Source organism: Mastigoproctus giganteus, chromosome 9 (genome assembly GCF_048544385.1).
Source record: "Mastigoproctus giganteus isolate SK-2022 chromosome 9, ASM4854438v1, whole genome shotgun sequence".
NCBI lineage: Eukaryota > Metazoa > Arthropoda > Arachnida > Uropygi > Thelyphonidae > Mastigoproctus > Mastigoproctus giganteus.
In genome coordinates, this window is record NC_143583.1 from 59,187,226 (window position 1) to 59,212,001 (window position 24,776).

The 24,776-nt window shown below is 35.9% G+C and overlaps 1 protein-coding gene across 2 annotated transcripts in view; it reads right to left on the reverse strand.

Moving 5' to 3' along the window:
* LOC150080271 (uncharacterized) overlaps nt 1-24,776 on the reverse strand; it is a 338,192-nt gene that overhangs the window by 216,467 nt on the left and 96,949 nt on the right. For both annotated transcript variants that reach the window (XM_090381061.1, XM_090381060.1), the window contains 2 exons: nt 24,161-24,222; nt 6,980-7,036 (listed from right to left, as the gene is read on the reverse strand). In XM_090381061.1, the coding sequence (XP_090237187.1) occupies nt 6,980-7,001 (22 nt within the window). In that variant the 5' untranslated portion in view covers nt 7,002-7,036; nt 24,161-24,222. The remainder of the gene's footprint in view (nt 1-6,979; nt 7,037-24,160; nt 24,223-24,776) is intronic.

The following is a 24,776-nucleotide window of genomic DNA, read 5'->3' on the forward strand; positions in this document are numbered from 1 at the left end:
GATAAATCCTGCGAGCCTTTCTTCCGTTTCCATGTCTGTACCCGTACTGAATATAAAGTGACATTACGCGTTTATGCTATTAGCGGCTTGTATGCATTAAACTTACATTAAATTACTGAAAGTGTTGTTTGATTTTTACAACCTTTTAATAGCTTCTGCTGCTATAACGACGCATTTACGACCTATGTTTACTTGACAAAAAAAGTTTAATTTGGTACCCTCTATCACCTGTTCAAGTTTGTCGGTAGAGTTTCTCTGCACCCTGTATATCCTTTTATTTCAATATTAAACTTTGAACATCTTTTGATGTAGACGTAATAGACTTTTTATGGTATTTTCGGAATCAGCACATTTCCTCTAGAATCACATATTTTCATTGCAGAGGTAACTAACTGATAACACTAACTAACAAAAAATATTTTTTGTTAGTTAGTGTTATTAGTCACTATTTTGATTATTTCTGAATTTTTCAGAGTGGGGGCTTGTCCACACCAAGGTGCTGCCCTGGTATTTTGGGCTATATCCTATTGCAGCCATAGGAGCCATCAAAATTAGGTTGGAAATGGTGAATTTCTTTCTAGAAAGAATTCTTCAATAGTTAGTATTCCTTCTCCTCCAACTTTGCTTTTGAAATTTCTTTTTTATTATTGGGTCATTTAATTTATCCCAAAAATGTCATTCTTATTAAGAGGGAATCTTAGAAAGCTTTTAAAATGTGCACTGACAATTCTATGGTCAGAGCTTAATTTGACTGTCCTGTACACTTGACAGTTGTAGACTGATCAAGTCCATTTGGAATTGACAAGAATATGAGCAAATTAAGCTATGCTGCCATTTGGATGCTCCCAATTCCATTTCCTTCATTTACAATGTAAGAATCTTGACTGATATTTATCAGACAAAAATGATTCACTGGGGTCCAATTAAGTGTAAGCCATAATGATTTGGAACCATGGAAAGGAAATTCTCACATTTTTTTTGTGTGACATTGGATATCATTCCCAATTCCTGAATCTAAATCATCTCCAATAAACAGAAAAGTTGTGCAGAGGAACTTCTGAAATAAACTCAAGAGATCATAAAAATTTTTCCTTTTCTTCAAGTGGGAAATCTTCAGTTGGGCCATACACAGAAATGATGGTATACCAAGGGTTAACATCTAGTGTTACTATTAATATTTGCTCAGATGGAATTTGTACACAAATAACCAGCTGGGCAAATTTCCTGACATGTAAAATTCTAGCACCACCAAAGCCAGATGAAGTCACTGAAAAAAAGAATATTTTTTTAAAAATGAGAATTTCTGCCTATAAAAAATGGAAAGCTAAAAAATTTTCTATAATCAGAATAAAAAAAAAAAAAAAAACAAAAAAAAACCATACATAATATATACCTAATATATGTAATCTACCATGATAGCCTACAGGAAAATTTACCCAGTTTCAAAGGGGGATTTTACTATTACATTCAAACTTTTAAAACCATTAATGCAGCAAATGAAATGATCTGAAGTTCTCACACATGCATTTCAGGATAACCCAAAGAGAATGCTTGTGCACATATTCTTGGTTCAAGATTAAGGACAAACTTCTCTACCTTCTTAATATAGGTTCAACTGCTGATGATGCTGCTCAGATAGCTGACAAACTGAATGAGTATTTTGCATCCACATTCACATGAGGAATTCTCTGAGGAAGTGGAGGATAGAAGCTTATTAAACTAACAGGGAGTTATAAATGATTTTGTGATAACTGAGAGAAAAGTGGAGGAGAAACTGTTGAAGTTAAACATTAGCAAGGCACCTGAAGTGGATGGGATCTATCCAGTTATATTAAAGGAGGCGGCAAAGGAAGTAATTATACAAGCATCCTTGGACTCAGGGGAAGTCCTCACGGACTTGAGATGTGCAAATGTATCTCCAATTCACAAAGGTTGACACGAGTAATTACAGACCTGTTAGTTTAATTTCTGTTTGAGGAAAATAATGGAGTCACTCATTAAAGAAGCATTGCAGGATCATTTAGACAAGACTGCAGTAATAATTCAGACACAGAATGGGTTTGTTAAGGGAGTCTTGTCTGACAAATTTAATTGGATACTATGGTGTGTTTACAAAGGAACTGGATGCAAAAAATAATTTTGATATCATATACTTGGATTTCAGGAAAGCTTTTAATACTGTTGTGCATGGAAGACTACTGTACAAATTGGGGCAGTATCGCATTAAGGGCAAGTTGATACAATGGATAAAAGGATGGTTGGGAGAAGACAGAGTGGCAATCAATGGACTCTGCTCTTCATAGACTAATGTTATTAGTGGAGTCCCCCCAGAGTTCGGTGTTGGGCCCACTGTTGTTCTGTATATTTATTAAAGATATTGATGAAGGTATATCAGGCTTAATGTACAAGTATGCAGACAATACAAAGGTTGACAGGGTTGTTAATGACAGTAATGTGCTACTGCAATAGGATCTAGAAACGTTGGGTAGATGGGCTGAGAAGTGGCAACTGAAGTTTAATTGACAAATGCAAAGTACTGCATATGGGTAGAAGTAACCCCAGAGAAACGTGCCAACTGTGTAGTACTAAACTTAGGGTTTAAGTTTGAACCCTAAGAAAATGAAAAAAAAAAAAAAAAACTGGAATTGTATCGTCAGATATGAAGTTTTATGAGCAGTGCAGACAGGCTGCCAGAGTGGGTCATGGGGTATTGTCAATGATATACAGGATTTTGCTAGTAGGGAAAAGGAGGTGTGATCCCTTTATATAAGGCAATGGTCAGGAAATGCCTTTAGTACTACGTACAGGTCTGAAGGCATGTTAGGAAGGATGTACAGTTGCTTAAGCAAGTACAGAGAAAGGAAACAAGATTGGTGAAAGGGAAGAAGGGGTCCTCTTACCAAGAAAGGCTTAAGTTCTGCAAAATTCCAGCATCTGGAGACTAAGCACCTGTGAGGTGATCTGATTGAGGTGTATAAGGCTTTGAATGGGTTAAGCAGGCGCAATTCTGATGGGATTCTTCCTCTTGCTCATATTACGAATCTGAGGGGGAATACAAATTGAGGAAAGACAATCGAAGAATAGCTTAAATAAAACTGGACAAACTTTTAGAGGGAATGGATGCATGATTTCTTTTTTTTTTTTTGGGCTGATGCTACATAAGCTTGCCGTCTTGCACCACATGCCTCTACTACTACAGTCAGTATTAAAGGAAGAGTTTTTGAAGTAAAATTAATATTATTGCAGAGTAACAACATGAAAAGATAAGTCAAATATGAGCATTTTGACCACTTTCAAAACAAACTTGAAAATGGAAAATTTCATATTTATATTTTTTATGTCAATGACAATATTTTTAAACTTCACATTTTTAATTAAATAATAAAATTTTACATTAAAAAGTATTGCAATTTATTACATCTCAGCTGGTTTACTCAAACCAGAACTCAAAAACAACAAAAAATTTTTCCAGAAATAAAAAAGCAACTTGAGCACCTATCAGGTGTAGAATAAGCATTTCTGTTACAATAGGAAGCACAAGCATTGCCAAAATAAACACACAAAAATTAAAATATGTGAACATATTAATTTATTTTATCAAATAAATAAATTAAAAGAGTAATTAAGAGAGCAAACCATTTTATGTAATAATTAGGCATATAACAATAAGTACTTAACTCCTTCAGGAGTAGTGCCAGTCATCTGGGGAGAAATCTACTTTTCATTACACTGCAAAAGGCCAAATGACTTTGTTGAGTATAATGAAGAACTATACAAACAAACAGAGTGGGACAATAGAATTAAAATGTGTTATAATGGGAAACTTGAACTTTCCAGATAGTGACTGGAAATTGTCGGTTGGCCACTCATGCAGTAGAAGAAATTTTCTGGTTTAAATGGACTACTTTCTATAGCAGAATGTTAGAGAAACAATGACAGAAAGCAATACTCTTGATCGATTATCAAGAGTGATCAATCTTGCAATAAGAATACCAAGATAAAGAAACCAATAGGTGGCAGTGAACACAATATACAGAGGTATGATATATATACTGATGTCATGGGGAAGGGATTTTGTTTCATAAATGCAACTATGGTGGTTTAGACAGTTTTAAAATTCTTTTCTGTGGGGCCAACTGCAAATTCTGGATAAGCGATAGCCAGAGAAGTAATCATAGAAGCTACTAAGCTTTTTATAATAACTAAAAGATATAGTTCTCAGTTTTGACCAAAATGAATATCAAACTAATATGCAATCAGCTCGTTAAGGGGGTTAGGCAGATATGGGCAGATTACGAGAAATTCTTGGCTAAGGATGAAAAGAAAATTAGCAAAAAGTCTTTGCTTAATCCCTTGTATTCCCATGTAATAGAATTCTCTGCTTAATCCCAATGTTGTTCTCTTTTATAAAAGAAAAGGGATGGACAACATTGGCCCAATAGATACCAACGGCATAACTACTGACGATCCCATTCAGATTGCTGACAAATTAAATACAGCCACTCCCCAACTTATGCAAGGGTTGCGTTCCACGGAACTCTACGTAAGTCGAATTTTTTGTTCAGTCGGAATTTCCCAAAATGCTTATGCAGCACTTGCAACTATGCATGCTGAATTAGATTGAAGCAAAAAAAAATGTTTGATGAATATATAAATAGAATTATTTATTCAATTTTTTTATCTCTTGCACAGGAAAAATTTGAAAAGTGTACAAAATTACAAAAATTTCGGAATTATAAAATGAGAGAGGAGACATCAGCAAGTTTTACCTTTCAAGCATTGCTACCAGAATTAACTCTCCAGCTGATAAGCATGCTGCTGCGGAAGTTGAGGGTTGTGGAGATTTAGAAGGGGTTTTTTCGAGGTGTTTTGGAAATCAGCACGATGCTTGAACCTATTAAACAACCTGTTGTTTGCCACAAACTTGTCTTGGAGTTTGCCATACTTATGCTTAATATCCTCATAAATACTTCTTGCTTTTGCTTGAATGGCCATTGGACTCAGGAGCACTTGCTTCTGAATATGATTTTCCATCCATATTATTAATAACTTTTCCATCTTTGATACAGCACAACTGAACGCTGTTTTGTGATCACTGTTGATCTTAAATGCGTTGATCCTTTAACATGCTATTTTATACGCGCATTGTCCTTTAAATAGATAGTATGAATCAGAGCTGTAATACTCAATACGTTCTACGTTGATATTAATATTTGTAAAATAATAAGATGAGTTTACCTCAATATAGTACGTAGAACACTTCTATATTATACTCTCCAGAAATTAAAACGAAAAAATCGAAAACTTACATTAGAGTAACAAATAAATAATTAAAAACCAATTTAATACAATTCAAATCAATTTAACACAATTAAAAATCAATTTAACGTAATTAAAAATTAAAAATAATAATGAATATATTCAAAACGATTTTCCTTCCTGAAGCTGACAACGCTTTTCGACCGTATGTCGTGATCACAGGAATGAAAATTATCGAATAGGATTGAACCTGAAACTTAAATAGTGATTATTCATCTTCGTGCATGCAGGTCCAAGCATCGGAGATTAATATGGCCGCCGAACATTAACAGAATTCTCGTGTAATTTAATTTCTACAGTTTTTGCAATTAATAGTCGCACATAATTACGTTGAACATTAAGTATTTTGGCCTCGTTAAATAAAAAAATATGTTTTTCATTAATGGCATGAAAGGCTAATTCTGACGCTGCTGAACGAGAAGCACGAACTGAGGCTTCATGTTGATTTACACGAATATTCAGAGAAAATCGTGTTGAACCTTTGTAAGACGAGTCGCAATCACCGCAAGAAATGTTGTATACCAGATCATTAATTTGTGTTGCGAACGCGGAAAGAACTGAGCGATTGTTCAGTATAGTGTGTAATTTCCATATTGGCATGGCCACAATTTTAAATTCGGTATCTTTAGAGAATCTATTAAGCTGTTTGTGCCACTGTTCAACATATGGGACAGAAATAAAGTATTTTTTGATATTACTATTGTTGGTTGGTGTAGTATTTTGTATCCTATCCTTAGCCTGTACAGTAATTCGGTTTATTGTGGCAAGGGAATAACTCCTGTTTAAGAACCTGCTAGTTAATATTTGTATTTCTGAGCCCAAAGGAGATTCCGTCGTTGAATATTTATAGGCATTTAGAAATTGATTAAAGATAATCGATATGGGTGATAGCTATTATAATGTAGAAGCATACCGGTGTTTGTATGTTTTCAATAGATGCTAAATTGGATTTTATTTGAGTCCCGGATAAGCGTGAAATTTAGAAAGTTTAATGACTTTGTATCCGCATCCTCCATTTCCAATGTAAATTTGAGTCTAGAATGAATATCATTAAACGAATGTAAAATGTCTTAGATAGTACTATCAGTAATAACTAGAACGTCTAAATACCTCCCATAGTATGTGATACGGGGGTCGAAAAGGTGTCAAATGCATATGCTCAATCGTTGAGAGATAGATCTCTGACGTTAAGCCGCTCAGGCTCAAACCCATTGGCAATCCAAAAATTTTTTGTACACCTTGTTTCGAAAGGTGATATTGTTGGTCTCAACTAACAGTTTAATTAAGTGAAAAATTTCCTTAATAGGTAGCTTCGTATAATTAATCGGTATTCGAGTTTTTATTTAACATATCCCAAATAATTAATTAATGAAGAATAGATGTGCGGAAATATGTCTTTAGCCAGTGGTTTATTGCTGTAACAAACTTCTATCTGTCATTGTGGAAGTTGATAGCTTAAATAAATTCAAGGAAAAACTGGACAAACTTTTGGAGTGATTGGATGAATGAAATGGGAAGGGGTTTTTTTTTTTTTTTTGGCTGATGCTCTATAAGCTTGCTTTCTTGCATCATATGTCTCTACTTGTAAACTCAAATATTCCTGGATAAATCAATTAAGATGGGGAAAAACAGCAATTCTATACATACACATTCTACATACCTGGTGATGACAATTCAGCCATGCTGTCTGAGGAGGAACTTTATCTACAATACGGACCTAGAAATGATCAAAAAATAACTGATAAATAGTTTAATAATAAATGGTATTAAACATTATATGTAAAGTATTAAACAGCAAAGACTAATTGTACTCAATCTTTTATCTCAAGTTAAGTATGCAAGATGTTTTAGGAAGGGATAGGTCAAAACAATTATAACATGTTAAGTATGAGGTTTGATAGAAAAAAGTTTGAAGACTATTTATTACAAAAGAAGCAGTAAAGGACCACGGTGATAGTTAAGTATGGGAGGAGCAATCAACACATTACAGAACTGATAAGTAATAAGCAATGCATGCTAAAGTTTAGACATATATCCATCTGTCATAATCATAAATGTGACAGGAGAAATAACATGTCTAAACTTTAACTGAATCATAATTGAATGTATGTCAAGTTTTGTGCAAAGAACAGAAAACCTAAGCAGAAATCCGACTCCAAGTGTTACGAAAAGCACTTGATGGTGCTTGTTCAAGAAAGATTGTCATTTATCAGTGGATAAAATGTTTTCAAAACAGAAAAGAATCTGCCAGTGACCAACATTCAAGTCGACCTTCAACTTCAAGGCTTCAGACTTGAAATAAAATTTTGCTGGAAACGTACTTTTGCCAGAAAAAGTATGTTGCCAGTGGAAAACATAGTGCAATTATTTCTTACTTAAAAATGTCCTATGTGGCGGTGAGATAGAACTTCCTCTCTACAATTCCTGTGCAGACTAGACTGCTAGCATTAGTTTATAGGCTTTATCTGATATAGCTTGTTCATGACCTGCCCATGCCAAGATTGTTGCCAGTGCGAGAGTAATCTGGTGCATATTACTTGCCTGTAGCCTGTGTGGGCAGCATAGAGTTATTAGACAGAAGATGGTGGTGGCCTTACCCCCAATTTTTGATTGAGAGGTTTCATGAGGGTATTTGAGCATGCCAGGGTGGTATGGGGGGGTGACTTGGTGACTGGGCAACAATGTCTACTGTGATATCAAGTTCTCTGAGCAACTCGTAGACACGAATACCAAAGGGCTGATTGGCAGTCTGACAGGTGTTATAGAATTTTTCCCCTCGTGGCTCAAAAATGGATGTCCACATATGGTAGTTTGGCAGTGATTTCAGTTCAAAAGTATAGTTCAGCAACAACTGCTTTCATCAAAATGACAGAGGTGGCTCAGTTGCTTCAATGTATAAACTCTGGATACTGGATGTTCTAAAAGCTCCCACAGCAATGCAGATGCCTTGATGGTGAACTGGATCTGACCACCTCAGTACACTATTCTAGCATGTGTATACATTTTGGATCCATAATCTAATTTAGATCGGACATAATCTTGTGATAACTGAGAGTAAAACAGAAGAGAAATTGTTAGAGCTAGAAGTAAACAAGGCACTGTGCTAATTGAATCTACTCAATTATAGCAAAACAAGAAGCAAGTGATAAGCAAATCTTCAGCCATTGCTAAGAAGCATCCTTGGGCTCAGGGAAGGTACCTACAGATTGAAGATATATAAATGTTTCCTCTATTCATAAAGGAGATTCAAAGGGGAATCTCCTTTATGAATAGAGGAAACAAAAAGGAGATTCAAAGGGGAAAGTAATTACAGACCTGTAAGCCTGGCTTCTGTTCCAGGAAAAATAATGGAATCAGTGGTTAAAGAAGTATTACAATATCATCTTGAAAAAATGCACTTATATGTAAATCAGAGCATGGATTTCATGTCTCACCAATCTGATAAGCTACTATGAAGTAGTCACAAAATAACTGAATACAAAAGAATAATTTTGACATCATATACTTAAGACTTCAGTATGGTCTTTGAAAAACTCTTCCACATGAAAGGTTGCTGCAAAGAATTCAACAAGGCAGCATTAGGGATAAGTTACTATAATGGATAAAGGGATGGTTGACTGGCAGCAGACAGAGTGGTTATTAGTGGCCACTGCTCTTCATGGACTAATATTATTAGTGGAGTCTCCCCGGGATTCAGTGCTATGCACATTGTTTTCAAAATTTATTAATGATATTAATGAAAGCGCATAATGTTTAATGTTTAATTTGCAGATGATGTGAAGGTTGGTAGGTTTCTTAATGACAACAATCATTAAATGTAACAAGACTACAACAAGATCTAGAAGTTAGGAACAAGGTTTACTGCAACAAGATCTAGAAAAATTAGGCAGACAGGTAAAAAGTCGAAACAGATTTAACTTTCATAGCACAATCTATATCGACCTCGAGATGACCCTCATGAACCTTACGTAAACAGAAACATCACCTCATCAGTACCAGGGAGGCCTACAATGCTTTTATCATCTATTCCACGTCTTCAAATGTCATGCCTTTCACAAAACCAGACTTGGGCAGCATGCCCCTGTAATAATCCTCACAACTTCCTAGTAATTTCTGAATTCATTAATTACTTCAACGTCAGATACTAATACAGCTCTATCTGGCCTTTGCCCACAGGCAGTCCACCTCTTTGTTGCAGCCTTGCACAATACCTCAGATGTGAGTCTTCGTAGAACCTGGAATTGACTACAATGAAGGGATGTTCCATCACACTCCAATCATTTTACCAGCTTTGACTCTACATTCTTCTACACCATGGAATGCTTCTGCCATTTCTGACCCATGCTTCTCTTTAGGTGGGACTGCTGGCGCAATATCCTTAATTGCTGTAGGATTATAGGAAAAGTATCTTGTCTGCCTGCACAGAACCTTCTTACTTTGCTGATCTGGGTAATTTCTGCATTCTGGTGGGATTTCCAGCTTCCTTTCACTTATCATAAACCATGTAACGCCAAGTTAGAATTAAGCATACTTGTGGTATCCCTACCTCTAGAGCAGGCCTGGGCAAACTTTTTGGCTGAAGGGCCACATTAGGAATTCAAAAAGAGGGCGGGCCGCACGTAAAATACTATTTTTAGATATATATTATTTGTTATCATGAAGAAGAAATATAACATAAAAAAAAATATTCTCTAACAACCAAGAATTTAATGAGATGAATGAAACTTTTTTACATCTTTTAACATTTTTTTAATTTCGGGTGTTAATTTTGTAGTTGAGATTCTTAAAACTGCTTGTAAATGTTCATTGGTGATGTTTGATCATAAAGAATTTTTATTTAGATTCATGATGGGAAATGTTTGTTCACATATGTAGGTTGATCCAAAAAAAACCAACATTTTTCCGGCAAAATCTTTTAAGTTCGTCGAATTTGACCAAATTAAGAGTATTATAAAATTTACAGATTTCCTCACGACGGTGCAATTCCCTTAAATCAGTATCACACTGCAGATCTATAATCTGAAGTTGTAGTTCACTCGATGCACTATCAATTTCTATTGAAAATGGGTCGCGCACTATCGCCAAACTTGTCTCAATTTTTCGGAAGTTGCCAAATCTTCGTGAAAAGTCGTCATTCAAAGCGTTGATAATTTCACAATATTTTTCAAATTTATTTTCTGGAATCTTCAGCAACTTTATGGTTGGAAAGTGGTCTACCTTGTTAATCAATAAATGTTGAAGGAACAACTGGAGTTTTGGCGCCTCCATAGCCAGGTGGGCAGGAGCAGCAGTGTGTAGCACACGCTTCTTGATTAGACCGGGTTTCGAGCCTGTGACCACCAAATACGGAGGTTGCGGAAAGGTCAGGGAATGACCACCGCATATCCCCAGGGCAATATGGCCTTAGTTGCTAATGCTCCTAAAAACCAAATAACAAACAAACTGGAGTTTTAATTGAAATCCATTCAAACTTTTTACCATATCATGAGCGTATAAATTTTTCCCTTTTAACACAGTGTTGAAAGTATGTCACGATGTCCAGGGTAAACGCAAAATCACAAATCCAGTTATCATCAGTTAATTCAGGAAAGTCCATAATATTTTTCAGTTTTAAAATTAGAATGATGTCATCTTTAAGATCCCATACTCGCCGAAGAACTTTTCCTAAGCTAAGCCATCGAATTTGGCTATGATAAGGAATATCTGTGTACTCAGATTCAATATCTTGAAGAAAATTAATGAATTGTCTGTGTTTTAGACCCCTCGATCATATTAAATTTACTAGTTTAATAATACAAGATGTGACATGTTCAACTTTTAACACATTTTTACATAATACTTGTTGATGTATAATATAATGAATTGTAATTAAATTATAATCAGGATAATTTTCACAAATTTTATCCTGAATTTTCTTTAATGCTCCAACATTTTTACCTGTCAAACTTGGTGGTCCATCAGTTGTTACGCTTACCATTTTGTTCCATTGCAAATTATATTTTGTTAAGCATTTTTCAACTTTTTCAAATATATCAGCTCGTCGAGAGCTATCGAGTACCATGTTATGGATTCTAATACTGATAATAATTGCTCATTCAAATTTGTATCAATACATTCAATTCTTCTTACTACAGTTCGCTGAGATAAACTTATATTCTCAAATGTGTTTAATGTCAGGACATATAATTCTACAAGCTTCAGTCATACATTCTTTAATATAGTCTCCATCAGAAAAAGGCTTGTTGCTTTTTGCAATTATATGAGAAATAACAAAACTTGCCTCTATAGTAGCTTCTTTTTCCTTAGTTAGCTGCAGTTTCCTTAGTTATCTGTAGACAACAAAATGTTGTTGTCTACAGATAAATTTTGAATCAATCCATCAGCAGTTTTCTTTCTTGCTTCTGGAGTTAAATTGGCACCATATTCGGAAATGTTTAGTAGGGAAATGTCTTTTAATATTGTACTCTTTCAACACTGAGACACTATCCCGGCAGATGAGACAAATAATCTGGTATTTATGTGTTCCACTCTTCATTGAAGACACAATGCTCTTGTTGAATTTTTCGTTTTTTATTCATTTTTAAAAGGGCATAAATATTATTTTTATCACTACTGGTACCAAGATAATAACTGAAGATAACGCAAAAAAACTAACTGCGGGATGACAGCCAGAGAAAACAGATTAGAACTGCGGCCGGTCAGCAGTCCTATCCTATTACTCCGCCACCACAGCAAAGCCGTTGTCATCATCACCGGTTATCTGTTACCGTAGTTTCGCATGGTTAGTTTATAATCGCAAATTATACCGTTATAAAAGCGTCCGTTGGCTCGTTCTGGTTCGCGCACAATTTCAAATTCTATCTCAATTTGAACGATAGAGAGATGATAAAACAATTTACAAGTCGACAAATTCTATAATGTATTACATATACAAATTTATTTTTCAAAAAGGCGTCGCAAAAGGCATAAAATAAGTAAGCTTTTTTTTGAAAATACAATTAAAGCTCGCGGGCCGCACAAAAATGTGTGGCAGGCTGCGTGTAGTGGGCCGCATGTGGCCCGCAGGGCATAGTTTGCCCAAGCCTGCTCTAGAGGTATACCTAATATCTAAATTACACAAATTTTTGATCTTGGTAGTCATCTGAGGAATTGTTAGTTTTTTGCAAAACCAACAGAAGGCTACATTCATAACAGGAGATCACATCACAGATATCATTAGTACTGCTGTGAAAACCTCTGCAATTCCATTGTATGATATGCTACTTCACTCAGTTTAGGAAGAGAATTTGATGATTCTGTCTGCTCTTTATGAGCAGCTTGCATGCAATGGTTATGTTTTGTCTTTATTTTTCTGGGGAAAATGGGACATTCAGAATCCTTGCCACCTTTGTTTCCATGTTTGGATTAATAAGACATCTAATTTCCATGTCACCACCTTCATAACGATAGAGTACAATTTTATCTTCATCAGCCATGTTGTCAATGTTCATACAATTTAGGTGACATCTCACTTTGACAGCAGTTGATCAGTGTGGTTTCTCTTTTACTTGATAACAAGTAGTGATATCAAACGGAATTGTGATATGGTAGTGTTGTTGGTTTTGTCCACTACATTTAGATTCAGTGGGTGGTGTTAATTCAAAAGTACAGATCAAGTCCCACTCTGAAATCGATGTGAGTGGGGAAATTTGACATTCTGGTTTGCTACAACCTGACATACATTTTGGCATTGTTGACTTCATTTTTTTCCCTCCCCACTTGGTATATAACTTTGTTTCCAATCTTATAAATTTGCAATTCTTTCCACTCAAATGGCCATAAAAATCGAGGGAGTTCTTACTTCTGTCTCCTGCATTCCATTCTTCACCTGGTAGATGCTTTTACTTTCATCCACCACTTTATCTTACCCTTTAATCCAACTTTCTTACTATTAACTTTGTGCCCATCCTTCAATAAAAATAAATCCCCCCCCCCCAAACAAGCTTAGAATTCATCCCACCAGAGAACTTTCCTCCTTACTACCTGGCCTAGCTCCTTGGGCTGATGGATAGGCAAAAGAGGGGTTGGTGGCAAGCATATCTACAACATGCAGAGTTGAATGAGACCCCCGGTGCCACCTAACCAATACACAATACTGATTTCCATAAAAATCACACAATTTAGAATAGGCTTAATTATATCCAAAATGCCCTTACAGATAGGCATATAAATGGTTATCAGACCTTCAGCATCACTTCTACATGTAATATTGGGTAATGGCGAGATTTTTAGCATTTTTAACACATTATGGATTGTATGGAAGAACATGGAAGTGTGAGTAACTTGCTTTAACTGACACTGGCAAATTTGGAGCACAGAAAGTTAGAATTATATTACATGTTAGAACTAAGTTACTTTCTCTACAGATCATAAAGATAGCAACTCCCTCACTATTTCCTCTTCTAACATATTTAACAGATCATATTTAAGTATAAGTATTAATTATTCAGTAAAAGGAAATCTACCTGCTTAATTGTAAAGGCTATAAGACGAATGGAAGCTAGACTTTTTCTTCATTAGCAAAAAAGAAGAGTATATACAAATTGTATCCTTATCATCATACTTCTTCCCACCACAACTAAGGAATAATCAAGTTGTCCCTTAAATCAGATGGGCTGAGAGGTGGCAAATGAAGTTTATCATTGACAAATGTAAAGTACTACATATGAGAAGCAGTAACCCCAGAGTAACATATCAACTGTAGTACTACACTGACAGAAGTAGAGAATGAAAAGGACCTGGGGGTAATTGTGCAGACAGATATGAAGTTTTCTGAGCAGTGCAGATGGTCTGCAAGAGTAGCTTGTGGTGTCTTGTCAATGATATACAGGAATTTTTCTAGCAGGGTTCCATCCAGTGGGGTACATTCCAGCCCCAACTGAGTTCAGCAAGTTAATTCTATAATTTTTACTCTAATTACAGAGCCGAAACTCGCTATAGTTGGAGCCAGAACTGTTTTCTTGAATTTTTCCACTTCAATTTTCAAAACCTTATATTGAATTTCAGGCAAATGACAAAAATGTGACATCAAGTATGCATTTTTTTAGGCCTTTTCAATTAATTTTTTTTACCCCCACCCTAACCAGGCTAGAGCTTATGAAACCCGACACTTGATTTGTTTCTTGATGTAGAGCGCACGAATTTCTTTTAACAGAGAGTAGCAGTTCTAAAAACAACTCCGCCTCAATACAAGAAAATCATGGGAAGTATATATCACGTGACCTCGTCTCCCGTACAGCTACATCGAGACGGGAAGGGAGAACAGAAATAAACAAAAGACGACCGCGAGCTACTGTTGTTGACATAAGAAGCAATAAAGCGATATAGTAGCAATAACTGTTTATGGAAGGCAAACAGATTGTATTTCCTTTCTTCAATGTGTATTGCAACTCAAGAAAATCAAGGAAATTCATCTTTTAGAAACGAGAAAAATTGGTGTAAAACTGATAACACTGCAATGTGCATTTGATAAAAAAAAAAAAGTTTGCTTTATTGTAATTGTTTTGAGGAAACAAAATCGGAACAGCAGTTTCCTGGGTTTGATCTTCTAACGAAATTTCGAGAAAATATTTCTATTTGTAGCTGCGTTATAAACTTCGAAAACTGGTGCATCAAAGGAAAGAAAAGAAAAAAAAAAAAAAAAAAATCATCCACTGTGAATAACGGGTTGTTTCTTGAAATGTGTATTGTTCACAAAACTGCAATATTTCTAACAATACAAAGCTAACAGATTACGACTAACGGCTGCTCAAAAAGTATTGTTAGAAGATATTTGCTTGTTACGCTTTGTTGTCATCGCAAAGGGGGAAATTCTGTTTTAGTTCAGAAGCCGAATAAATTCACTATCCACAGTCATAATGCTGTTGTGAGCTGCAATAAAAAGATAAACCCCGCTGAAAAATAGATTTACTCCCCATCACTTCTCTTGCTTTGCTGTGGTTTTAGGTGAGCAACTTCACACAATCAAGTCGGTGACTGCTAAATGCGGTGCGATATTCTTGTATTCTCTCTCTCTATTTCGGAATCTCTGACCGTGTGGTCATCACTGAATATAAACAGAAAATTTGTTTTTCGGAATGCTGCCCACCAATTATCAACTCTTTTACTGACCTTCTAATGTACGTTGTGTTCAAATAATCCACTTTGCGAAATTCAAAAGTGCTACATCAATTAGGAGCAAAAACCATTTCCCCCAACATAACGAATTACTTTAGGTACAATAAAGGTCGACTACTGATGATTTTACTGACTGGAAGGAAGTATCCACAATAAAACATCTGTAAAAGGGCGGTCACTCAAAGAAGAGTAACTGTAGTCATTTGCATTCAAGGACAAGCTATACAGCGATGTTTGAAATGTAAAATGCAATTCACTCGCTAATATTTCCAGAGGGATTATTGTGGATTTTTTCCTCAAATTCGCATCAGACCAAAATCGGACTTATTAGTACTTCCGCATCCTAGGATGAGCTGACTAATTAGAACTTCGGCATCTGTGATGAAACGTTGTGCACACCGATATCGTTGGCTACAGCAATAACGTAAAGAAATGAAGCAAAATATTGTAACAGAGCTATAAGGCAAAATAACGTTAGAAAGTAAAAATGCAAAATATTGTTCTCTAAAACAATTGCAGTTTTGGCATCCTAGGATGAAGCTGACTTAGAGCTGAAATGCTATTTTTTTATTATTATTTTTATTTTATTTTTTATTTATTATTTTTTTTTGTGTGTGTTTTTGTATGGGCAGCTACTAGAACAAAAGTTCATCTACGCCTCGTTGCTCTGTTCAGTTTTTACACACTGTCAAGGTAAGGCCAGTGTGTCGTGTAAAAAAAAAAAAAATCCCACATAGGAATATCCCATGTTTGATGAAGACAGATGAAAAGGAAGGCAAAAGAGAGACAGAGAGAGAGAGAAAAGTTTTTCATCCCGCACGGGAGAAAGTGACAGGAAAGAAAAAACTGTGTTTGTGATGTTGTGTTTTGGCTACTTTTTTTTTTTTTTTTTATGAAAACCCCAAACACGAAAGGTATCAAAACCTATAGTACTTAGTACCGTGCATGGGTTGAAGGAGAAGTATGGGGGGGAGGGGGATGCCGGAAACTTTGCTCTAGAGACTAAACATGGGTTTCATCGCTTCAAGCCTCCAATAAGCAAAGTGGTGGTATTTCACCGGTTGATGAAAGTCACCTACCACCTGCTGTCACCCCCCTCTCGCTAGTGGACAAACCCACCGCTTGGAAGGTATATAGGTACACTGCATTCACGTAGATGGTAATTCAATGTCAGTATGATAAATGTTGTGAGTTAACAGACTGGAAGCAGTGATTACCTGGACGACTGCCTCCAGATACTCGTCCCTAGCAGGAGGGCAAGGCCTCCCCTACTATCTGCACGCCCTCCTCCCTGGGGAATGAGTTTCCCAGGGAGGGAAGAAAAACTTGTATAAGATAAAGAGAGGGAAGGAGAAAAGCGGAGAAGGACTATCCCGGCCCAGGGAAGCCCCAATCCAGGATGGATTGCTAGAACAATACAAGAAAAACAAATAATAATAATAAAATAAAATAAATAAATAATAAATTTTTAAAAATAATAATAATAAATAAAATAAATAAATAATAAATTTTTAAAAATAATAATAATAAATAAAATAAATGAAAGTTAGAGCTCTGGACCTTTGACAATCTCTTGGCCTTCTCGCCAACAGTTATGAAAAGCGGTAAAGCAAACTGTTGTGAGAGAGCCATGCAAAATAGTGATCGCAAGTAATAATGCTCAACTGTTTGTTTTCCACGAAAGTTGTTTACAGTTTTATTTTCTCCTTGGATCACCTTGATAACGCTAATGACGTAAGCTTGACCAGTCAATTATCTCTCCGCATCTGTTGATTTGTTTTAGCCAGAGGCGCCAAGCTGACGCACGAATTTTTGAACAAATGCTGTAACACGTTTTATTTTCAAAGCTTGGATTTTGTTTTGCCGACATCAAAATTTAACAAATTTAAATGTGATCGTACATTTTTGCTGTTTTAGAGTAGTTTTTGCTGGGCGCTAAAGGTAGGAAATCAAAGAATATTCTTCTGTTTATGTATATTGAGAGTTTCAATTTTGTAAATTGAGTAGAAATTATGGAAATTATTAGTTTTCTTCGGGGGGAGGGGGGGGCAACTTTCAAGTGAGGGATTAAAAGTAGGCTTAAAACAGGGCGGACTAGTGATCGGTTAAGGAGGTGATTATTCCTTTGTATAAGTCAATGGTCAGGCCACACCTTGAGTACTGTATACAGGTCTGGAGGCCTCATTTTAAGAAAGATGTAAAGCTGTTGGAATGAGTACAGAGAAGGTTTGCTCTTACAAAGAAAGGCTTAAGTTTTGCAAATTACAGTGTTTGGAGACTAGGCACCTGCGAGGTAATTGTTATTTGTTATTTGGTTTTTTTTAGGAGCATTAGCAACTAAGGCCATATTGCTCCGGGATATGCGATCATTCCCTGACCTTTCCGCATCCTCCGTATTTGGTGGTCATGGGCTCAAACCCCGGTATAATCAAGAAGCGTGTGCTACGCACTGCTGCTCCTGCCCACCTGGCTACGGAGGTGCCACCTGCGAGGTAATCTGATTGACGTGTATAAAGCCTTGAATGGTTTGAGCATGCTCAATGCTGATGGGATTCTTCCTCTTGCTCAGAATAATCGACTGAGAGGGCATAAATTCAAATTGAGGAAAGATGGTTGTAGGATAGATGTGCAGAAGTTTGCCTTTAGCCAGTGGGTGGTTGATTGCTGGAACAAATTTCCATCTGTTGTTATAGAAGTTGATAGCTTAAATTATATGTTGTTATTATTTGGTTTTTAGGAGCATTAGCAACTAAGGCCATATTGCTCCGGGATATGCGGTGGTCATTCCCCGACCTTTCCGCATCCTCCGTATTTGGTGGTGACGGGCTCGAAGCCCGGTCTAATCAAGAAGTGTGTGCTACGCACTGCTGCTCCTTCCCACCTGGCTACGGAGGCACCATAGCTTAAATAGATTCAAGGTAGAACTTGACAAACATTTGGAGCGAGTGGATGGGTGAAATAAGGGTTTTTATTTTTTATTTTTTTTTGGCTGATACTATATAAGCTTGCTTTCTTGCATCATGTGCCTTTGCTAATGCTAATCTCACCAGGCTATTAAATCTTGATCATCCAGGAAGGCAGTTTATTCCTGAGGCGGACAACATGCTGACCAAATGTATAAACTTCTGAGTCCAGTCCATTAGTTTTCTTCGATAGTTTATATTTATAATCCCTAAGTTCTTGTTTCCCGTTTCACTGTAAAAATTTCATTATCATTCAGCGCCAGAGATGCCTTGTTTCTAAGCTTTAAGAGATACAGCATGATATCTCCTTATACGACACCCTTTTGTACAAGAAATGTTACCCATCTTTGGACCCTTTCAAGAAGTTCAATGCAATTTCTTAAATGGAGGCTCCACACTAAAACACAATATTCCAATTGTGTTCTGGTGTGTGCCTGTGTTTATACAACAAAACTATAATCTTCTTCTCCCTAAATTTACTTTTAAATGCAAATTTGATTGCATTTAAAAAGTTTCCTGGCTGCCTACTTACACCACATTCTAACTTCATGTTTGATTGTATCAAAACACCCAAATATCTTTCTTCATTCATACAATTCAGCTCTAACCCACCTAGTATTAGCTGCCTCAAAGTCAATGTTCAGTGAAGTAACCACAGCACACTACTGAAACAACAGAAAAATTATTCTGTTGGGCTGAGAAGTGGCAACTATGGTTTAACACTGATAAATGCAAGGTACTACATATATGAGTAGCAGTAGTCCCAAAATAACAAAACCAATTTATATTCAATGGAGCAGAGAATGAAAAAGATTTTGGCGATGGTTCCATAATGAAATTCTCTAAACAGTACAGGAAGGCTGCGTATCTGTTAGAATGGGTGCAGGAAACAGCAACAAAATTAGTCAGGGACATAAACGGGTATTCCTACAAATTAGTTCTACAAACTGCAATAACAGGAAACTAAGCACAAGTGATTAAAGTGTTTGAAAGGATTGAAGTGTTCAAGGCTTTAAATGGATTGAGTAAATTAAATGTTGAAGGTATTCTTACTCTTCTTTGGACAAGACACTTAATGCATTTACAGATGGGTGTTTTTTTTTTGGCTTATGCTGTACAAGCTTACTTTCTTACATCATTTACTAATACTAATTTGGTACGTGGGCTTGAACTGGAATTCAAGTTAACGAGGACAGTTTTCACATCAATAAATTTGCTTGACCATTTTGAATAATCTGTCACATTTTCTAGATACCCCCAATTAGTAAAAGGGGAAAACTTATTCACAGGTTAACATGACAAGGAATGCAGTAAAAAAAAAAAAAAACTACTTAAATAAACACAAATTTACTTGTTTAAGTCTTTAGTTTTCTGTGAAGAGACTGGTCATGATCAGTTTGATGAGTCAATATAACACAAGAATTTTATATTTTTCAATGAGAGTTTGATGTCTCTAGAGGTGAAAACATGTCAATATCCATTTGCGCCTTTCAGTCCTCGGGGAAATTGCTTTACCATCCCTACTATGGGGAGACAGCAGTGCCACTAGCATAACCAAATAATATTTAAGCTGACACGTTAAATTTACAAGTAGGCAACGTACAAGTTAGTGCAAACGCATCATATTAGTACGCAGCTAAACTCTGAATTAGCAAAAATATGCAAAGGTGGCATCATTTGAGATATATCTCATATTGTGAATACCTTCACGAGTTGCCACAATATTGCACTACTTCGAATAAGTAACGCTTCACCAAAGGAGAAGACTGTTGTTACTTATTCTCAGCAGATACCACCACCACCCAGATGGCACCATCTCAGGGCTATTTGGCCCTTCTTCTGTGGGTAGGTACTCTAGTGATGCAATGATGACAAAACAGTTATGAAGTATAACTCCACAATATGAGAGATGCCTGATGGTGTATAATAAAAATTAAGACTGAAATACGTTAAGGGCTTTAGCCTCAGGCTGCGATAGATTTAGACAACGTACAAGTTAGTGCAACCGCGTCCTATTATCTGCTGAGAATATGTAACAACAGTCTGAGGCTAAAGCCCTTGGCATATTTCAGTCTTAATTTATATTATACACATCAGGCATCTCTCATATTGTGGAGTTATACTTCATAACTGTTTTGTCATCATTGCATTACTAGGGTACCTACCTACCCACCCACCGACCGAAGAAGGGCCAAAGAGCCCTGAAACGGTGCCGTCTAGGTGGTGGTATCCGCTGAGAATAAGTAACAACAGTCTTCTCCTTTGGTGAAGCGTTACTTATTCGAAGTAGTGCAATATCAAGGCAAACTCGTTGTGAAGGTATTCACAATATGAGATATAACTTAAACGATGCTACCTTTGCATATTTTTGCTAATTCAGAGTTTAGCTGTGTACTAATATGATGCTTTTGCACGAAGTTGTACGTTGTCTAAATCTCTCGCAGCCTGAGGCTAAAGCCTTTAACGTATTTCAGATTTACAAGTAGGGTATAGCCACTGATAAAACCACAATATGGATTGAAATTGCAGAATAGGTAATTGCATGCACTTTAAATATCAATATACTTTGCTAATGAAGATGGTTTTGTTTTTAATTTCAAGCATTCCAATATCAAGACATCTTGTGGTGAAGTGCAGTGCCTCCAGAATATGAGATTGCCTCACTAAGTAACAAACCTAGTTTGCTAATGTCAGTATATTAGTAAAAGAAATAAAATAGTTGCTTTCCTTTCTGGAACTTGATTACAGTTTGTAAGACAAAATCTACCTTTCGATAAGAACAGACGAAAAACTTTTCAAATTAAATAAGAACTGTAGCTTTGAGGAACACTTCCTGAATCACATAAATAATCAGTTGACCACAAGAATTCTTTGTACCTAGAGCCCTGCATAAAGGAAGAAATCTTTGACCCTTTTGTGGTCCAATGTTACACTGGGTGTGACATAATAAAATTCCACTTACAGTAAAATGCCACATCTAGCACACCGATCACTGTTTCCAACTGTAGTGGCACAATAGTTGTACTACCATTACTTACATTTCATGTATACAATCCAAAAATGTAAATTGATGTTCATATTCAAAACAATGCATGCACTGTTGTTTTTTTAAGGATTCTTTCAGTTGGATGTTGTTGGCATTTCTGATAATGCAATTTATTTTCCAGCTCTACTGACTCAATTATTGTACTGCAATATATTTATACTTCATATAAAGAATCTGAAAAACTAAATGTAAGTTTATATTCAATTGTTTACAACAAGAAGTGTTTTGTTTTTTCTTTGTCTTAATTCCGAGTGTCTCAATTGGCGCAACCATCTAAATTTCCAATTATGAAATTTGTTTTCCGAATGTACTGCCATTTATTTATAATTCATATAAACAATCTGAAAAACTAAATCAATGTTGATATTCAATAGCTAATGGCAGGTTGAATTGCTTTTTTTTTTGTTTGTTTTGATTTTTTTTTCAGTGTAGAAGTCATAAAGTAACTTACATTCTGTGTTAGAGTGGAATATTTAGACATGTCATCAAGATATAGTAAAGGACCTTTCCGATGGCAAAACTGAGAAATTGTTAGACCTCTCCGAAAAAATTGAGAGGAGAAAAAAGGAAACTCTTACAAATAAGATAATTTCTGACTGTTCCATATGGTGTAACTGGGTTTCAGTTTCACTAAATGAACTAAAGAAGATTTTTGGAGTTATCAACATGGGACTAAATAAAAATTGATATACAAAAATACTAGAGAATGGATAGACAGGATTAAATTTTTCAATGTATTTAGCAGGAAGATTTCTGTAGATATTTGCATCTCTGCCCACTGACAATAGGACATACAAGGAATTCAAAGTAGGGGCTATAAAGTAAAAAACATTTGGAAGGCTCTGTGAATATTTTCTTCCAGGAAGAAATATTGCATTAGAGCTTTTAAATTACTTTGTCATTCGGTTTTATATATTAACTCATGTAAACCCGGAAACAAAATTTTTGAACATCACATTTCAACTAGTCACTTGTTTGATTGATAGCACTGGACCACATGGGGAAAATAACACTGGACTGCAAATGGTTAAAGTTGGCAATAGACTCCTGTAAAAGGGCCTTAAAGTATGTGCTGTAGCTGAACAATGTTACAACAAAGTTTAGGAAGGCTGGGTCCTTATTAGGAAGACATTAAATCCAATGTTACTTCCCACCATAGCAGCAGTCCCATCAGTTACAACTGATGCTAGCTTAATAAAAAGTTAAATTAATTTGCATAGTTTGTATCTTTATCTCTGGTCTTGGTTTTCAGTGGCAATAATTTGAAGAGCCCTACTTAATTCTAGTTAAACCTAATTACGTGTATATGTTGATTGGCAAATTTCAAGAAAAGTTATTGATAGGTTTGGTTTTTTTTTTTTTTTTTTTTTAAGGAGCATTAGCAACTAAGGCCATATTGCTCCGGGATATGCGGTGGTCATTCCCTGACCTTTCCGCATCCTCCGGTTTTGGTGAGGACAGGGGCTCTAACCCCGGTCTAATCAAGAAGCATGGGCTACGCACTGCTGCTCCTTCCTACCTGGCTAGGAGGTGCCGTTATTGATAGCAAGAGCTTGCTTTACTGCCATGCACTTTCCTCCAATCAGTAATGCTCTCTGATTTCATCACATTGAAGCATCATCTGGAATCATACTGCTGATGCGCATCCTTCACATTTCATGCAGTAGGTGCTCCTGTTGCCAACAGGGTGAATTCCGATTACAGGCATTTGCTGAATCATGTGGTTTTTAAATTTGCGTTTTTTTTGCCAACAAGTCTAAAGGGAGATTTAATTACAAAAATAAATTAAAAATATGTTTTTAATATAAAAAATGAATTACAATTGTGTTCAGAAAGATTGAAAACATAGGTAGCATCAAAAAAGTGAGCAATTTTGAATTACTGGGGGTCTAAGTGACCCATGCAATTTAATGGAAGAATAATCCTTCTTGTGCCTGCTGATGGGTTAAAAACAGGCTTAGTAGAAACAGATTGCCATACTAATAATTTTGACTAACTCTTTTTTTTTTTTTTTTTTTTAATGTGATGAATAATTTTTTTAAATAATTTAGTTCTAAATCTGATGATGTGGTGATGTGGTGATGTGGTAGTTGTTGGCGCATCGGCTTCTGTGGCCATATTGCACCTCCCAAGGTTTTTGCAGTACTTTGATCCAAGCCCGAGGCGGGAATCGAACCCGCGACCTTGGGGTTGCCGGGCAGGTACTTTACCCACTCGGCTAGCCCGGTCGGCTCTAAATCTGATGAACAATTCTTATCAAATAAGTGTTTTGCCTGAATTGCATTCTTTCTCTAGGATTTCGGTACAACGGACAAATGCACTATTTAAGCACATTGAAAAAGTGCACTTTTCCTTAGCATTAGCAAAACTCTGCAATCCATTTAGCTTTATAAGGGAAAGTTTTTACCCTCTTTGTTAAGATCAAATAAAAATAAAAGGAACATGTCATAGTGACTGTAATCAACTAATCAGCATGCAAATATAGAGTTATTGCTTGTTTGAATATCACAGTAAAATGCTAGAAAATCATTGTCACAAGGAAATTTTAATGAATAGGAATTTATATATTTAAACCAAATGTGCACATGTCAGGTGTTGCTACCAACTCCTATAAGACCAATGCAAGATTTATCCCCTACCAAAAAATACATACTAAAATCAAGTGGAAAATACTTACCTTTGAAACAAAATCATTCTTTACTAAATAATCTACAAAATGTCTTCCAATGAACCCACAGCCTAAAGGGAAGAAAGAGAAAAAAAAAAAAGCTTTACCTTTCAAGAAAAAGTTGATATGTTAATTGCAAACTTTTTAAATTCATTAATACAGCCAAGTATGGTCTGATGATGGGTTCCAGCAAGGTTCCTGAAACATTATCTAATTGTATAGTACATTTAGTCAATAAGGCTATAAACTCACACAGTATAGAAGTAATTATTTAGAAAATTTTTATGGAAAATCGCCACATAACATCATTTCCTAAATTATATTAAATATTTTTACTCATAAAAAAAGATTTTCTGCTAATTCATAACATATTAGCATTAGCATTAGCATTAGCATTAGTAGAGGCATTTGATGCAAGAAAGCAAGCTTATGCAGCATCAGCCAAAAAAAAAAAAAAAAAAAACCACTTCCACTTCACCCCTCTGTTCGTTCAAAATACCTGTCCAGCTGAGCCTTAAACTTATTTAGGCTATCAACCTCCACCACAAGGGATGGAAGTCTGTTCCACCAACCAACCACTCGCTGGCTAAAGGCAAATTTCCGCACGTCTATCCTACATCTGTCT